The sequence below is a fragment of the Parasteatoda tepidariorum genome, chromosome 6, assembly GCF_982258835.1.
Source record: "Parasteatoda tepidariorum strain Cologne lab strain chromosome 6, Ptep-v5.0, whole genome shotgun sequence".
Taxonomy (NCBI): Eukaryota; Metazoa; Arthropoda; class Arachnida; order Araneae; family Theridiidae; genus Parasteatoda; species Parasteatoda tepidariorum.
Genome location: NC_141760.1, coordinates 98046912 through 98051582, shown reverse-complemented (window position 1 = coordinate 98051582; position 4671 = coordinate 98046912). Strand labels below are relative to the sequence as shown.

Below are 4671 nucleotides of genomic sequence, written 5' to 3'. Positions count from 1 at the left end.
TACGGAAGCATAATCAAGCTAGGCTAGGCGAATCGGCATATTATTTTTATAAAAGAATAATAAAAAAAATTAAATGAAAGCTTCTTTTTCGGCGTCTTTGTGATACGGTGCCTTTGTGCGCTGCACACTTTGAACACGCCATGCGTCGGGGTTGATCTGATCGTAATTTGTTGTCATTGCACTGGTAAAGATTCGAGTGTAGTTATTTTTCTGTTTGTACTTCAGTTTGGACTCAGCTTTGTCTTCGTAGTGACATGTGTGTATTTACTGTGTAATTTTCAGTTGGTGTTTTTAATTATTACGTTAAAGTTCAACTACATATTGTTTAATTATTTATTATTATTTAACCATCATGGATAAATGGCTAATTAAAATTCCAACTAATAAGTCTGCCACGCCGTCACAACCAAGTTGCAGTGCTTCAAATCCGACTTCTAGCAAAACAAAAAAAAGAAAATATGACGAATCATATTTGCAGTATGGCTTCACATGCTCTTCTCACAACAATGAAGAACAACCAGTGTGCTTAATTTGCAAAGAAGTTTTGGCTGCAGAAAGCATGAAACCGTCAAAACTGCAACGACATTTGAATACTAAACATGCAACGTTATCAAAAAAGCCAATAGAATATTTTGAGCGTCTTTTGCAAACATCAAATAAAGAAAAGAACACTTTGGAGAAGTATGTTACTTTGAATGATAAATATCTATTGGCATCGTATGAAGTTTCGTTTTTGATAGCAAAAACGAAGAAGCCTTTTACTATTGGAGAGCAACTTTTACTACCTGCAGCTATAAGAATGTCTGAAATTGTTCATGGAAAACAGTATGCTGCTGAAATTAGTAAAATTCCATTATCAAATGACACTGTGTCCAAAAGAATTTCAGACATTAGCAATGATCAATTTCAACAGCTTCTTATGAGGCTTAAAGACAGCTCAAAGTTTGCAATACAACTGGACGAGTCGACAGACATTTCAGAAATGGCACAGTTGTTACTTTTTGTAAGATATATTTATGAGGGAAGCATTCATGAAGATATACTGTTTTGTCGTCCTCTGGAAGGTCATACTCGTGGAAAAGATATATATAAAAAAGTAAATGAGTTTTTTGAAAAGGAAGGATTAAATTGTGTTGGTGTGTGCACGGACGGTGCTGCAGCAATGACCGGACAAGATCTTGGTTTTACAACATTTGTTAAAGCTGGAAATGATCATATTACATTTACACATTGTATGATTCACCGAGAGGCACTTGTTGTTAAAAAAAATGCACCAGAATTAAACACTGTGTTTTTTGATGCAGTCAAAATCATTAACTTTATTAAAAGTCGAGCACTTAATAGTCGATTGTTTAAAAATTTGTGCATTGATATGGATTCGGATTATACAAGTTTATTGCTACATGCTGAAGTTAGGTGGCTATCAAGAGGTCGAAGTTTGAAACGATTATTAACTTTAAAAGATGAAGTTCTTATATTTCTAACAGAGCAAAATTCTAATTTGGCCGATTATTTTCAAGATAATTTATGGCTTCTCAAGCTATGCTATTTGGCAGATATTTTTGATAAAATCAATGAATTTATCAATGCAGGGAGTCTGCGTTAATATGTTTATGTTAAAAAATAAACTTGAGGCCTTTGTTAAAAAAATTCTTATATGGAAGAACAGAGTGGAAAGTGGATCGCTCGAAATGTTTCCATTTACTGACGAGTATATAATCAGTAACAATATTTCAAAAAAAGATACTCCTATAACAAAAATTATAGTTAATCATTTGAAGGATATGGAAGTTTACATGCATAGGTATTTTCCCAATGATATCGATACACAACAATGGATTTGCAATCCATTTTCAATTGAAATGGAAGAAATTAATTTTTTAAACTTAAAAGCACAAGAAGAATTTGCCGAATTAACAAGTGATACTACCTTGTGACTTAGATTTTCTCAAGTGCCTGTGCATGAATTTTGGATAGAAATCAAATCAGAATATCCCCTACTATCGGAAATGGCAATGAACAAATTACTGCCATTTTGTACAACATATTTATGTGAATCAGCCTTTTCCACATTAACTTACATAAAATCAAAATACCGTTCAACTTTAATAAACGTTGAAAATTTATTACGATCTGCACTAACTCAAATTGAGCCTAGATTTAATTATTTGTGTAAAAATAAACAATCACATCCGTCACATTAATATTGTTTGATGTTAATAATATGTTTTTATTAAAAAAATTGTTACAAAAGTTTATTTTTTCTATTGAATATATAGATATAGTTTTATATTTTCTTATAAAAAAATTGTTACAAAAGTTTATTTTTTCTATTGAATAAATATATATATAGTTTTATGTCATTCTATTTATTGTGTTTTATTACGACCGATATCCCGTCAACGTTTCCAATTATATATATGTGAAATGAATGGGTACGTATTCTTTAATCCTTATTTTATTTACATTGTAAAATAGTGCGATATTACATCTGCATCTACGGTTAATATATATTTCATTATATGGAGGAGGGGGTCGTTTAAAATTTCCTAAGCTTGAAGGGGGTCGCTATATAAAAAAGTTTAAGAAGCCCTGGTCTAATGTGCCATTTGTAAGCTGTTGTAGCTTGTACATTATGCCATTTTAATCCGATGCTTGACCTCCCTGAATAACTTTTCATCCAATGATCGGATCCTCAGGTTTTAGGACTCAATCTTAATGGTTTAAGGGGGTAACTTCAAATATCCTAATTAACGCGCTATGGTGACCTCCAAAATATAAGGGGTAGCCGCAATCTGGGAAATAAGGTCAAAATAATTTGGTCAGGAGAGCTGTCTAAAGTTAGGACTCTAATGTTAACTTTACGTTTTGCTCATTTCGTCATGTCGCGTGAGCTTTTTAAGCGAATAGAATTTTTTTTTTCACACAATTATAGAAGTCGCGCATCCATAGATAATTCCATGTAAAAAGGTAATTTTTAGTTAATATTTATTACAGATATTATTAAAAATTTTAGATTGCAAGGCATACAATTCTTACACCATTTAAAAAGAAATCTAATTTTACATGGCAAAGAACAAAATTTGAGCGAAATCGGTCAAATAGTTCTTGAGAAATTAAATTAATTTTTTTAAAAATCGTATTTTCAAAATTTTGTTTCTAGGGAAATACTGTTTAGCTCTAGTTATTTCTCCCTCAACACTTACCAATTTGAGCTACATAGGAAGTGACCGGTAATTTTACTAATCCAAAAACTTCAGGCATTGATTGTAACACACGGTAAGAGTGGTAAAAAATTCAACACTATATTGGGGATGTAGAAATATACGATTAATAAAATAATGCAACTTAGAAATAATACAACTTAAAAGTAATACAACTTAAAAATAATAAATTTAAAAATAATAAAATTTAAAAGTATGAATAAAGTTTTGTCTAAAATTTTGATTTAGTCGTCATTTTTGTTAGCTCATTATGTTGTAAATCATTTAACTATAGCTCGTATCGATAAACATAAAAAAATTAAACCATCTCCATGACCATTGTTCCTGAACAATTACCAATTTAGGCTGCTTTTAAACTGGTGACCGGTTTAAATGTAGTAATTTTATAATGACTAATAATTTCACTAATTTAAAAACTTCAGGTATTGGTTGTAGCATGCAAACTGTAAGAGTGGTAAAAATTTCAACTCTATATTGGGTTTGTATAAATCTACAATTAATAAAATAATACAACTTAAAAATAATGCAATTTAAAAGAAAGTTTTGCCTAAGATTTTGACTTAGCAAGTTGTAAATCATTTAAATATATCTCGTATCTATAAACATAAAATAATAAAACTATATCCAAATTAACAAAGTAAATAAAAAATTTTGAAAATTTTAATTAAAAAAATAATAAAAAAAAATCAAGAAATAGGGTAGAAAAATATTTATGAGAAATGTTCCAGAATGAATTTCCTTTTTTTCCTTGAATCCCTTCGAAAGCGTGAATTTAATAATTAAATTCATTAACCATATTCCATTTTTTACGTGTTTAATTCTTGAAAGTAATTACTTTTCATCGAAGAGAGGGTAAATTACTTTCTATTATAGTTATATAGAGTAATATCAGTGGAGATTTTTTGTAAGAAAATTGTTATAAGGTAATGAGACTAAAAATAATTACTTTTCATCAGAGCTTTCTTGTATTACATATATTTTATAAATAAATATTATATAATTTTATCAATGTGTCTCTTTTAAGAAGCTTGGATAGTAATGTATAAAAGAAATTGTTCCTTATATAAGACACTATTTTTAAAATTAAAATTAGAGCATAACAATTATTACAATATTCATCATTATTATACCTGACATATTTCAGACTGACGTAAATCAATACATATGCCACATTTGCAAATTTAAAAGTACCTCGATACTTTCTCAAAAATATGGAAACAAATATGGAAAATCTAGAAAATTATGGTAAAAAATACCGGTACTCAGGGTGTCGGTACTTTTAGCCATAAAATCCATTTTTATTGGAACATTTTATCGGAACGAAAAATTTGATATACCGTAATTTTTACATTAATACTTATTTCATTAGAGTGACTCATTGATTTTTACAATAATTATTACTTTAAAACAATTAGCATAATCTTTTTTCACCGTAAAGTATTAAACT

At 29.2% G+C, this 4671-nt stretch overlaps 1 protein-coding gene across 1 annotated transcript; it reads left to right on the top strand.

The window, feature by feature from the left end:
• The first annotated feature begins 352 nt into the window (after positions 1 to 352).
• Positions 353 to 3237, top strand: LOC122270969 (zinc finger BED domain-containing protein 5-like). The gene is made up of 2 exons (XM_087166941.1): positions 353 to 1232; positions 3164 to 3237. Exons 1-2 carry the CDS (start codon positions 353 to 355, stop codon positions 3235 to 3237), a joined length of 954 nt encoding a protein of 317 aa, XP_087023067.1.
• The last annotated feature ends 1434 nt before the right edge of the window (positions 3238 to 4671 follow it).

Excerpts from the sequence above, each read along its gene's own strand:
- LOC122270969 (XM_087166941.1), top strand. The coding sequence starts at position 353 with ATGGATAAATGGCTAATTAAAATTCCAACTAATAAGTCTGCCACGCCG. Across the intron at positions 1,233-3,163 it reads TCATATTACATTTACACATT|GGAAATACTGTTTAGCTCTA; the intron begins GTATGATTCACC and ends TTTTGTTTCTAG.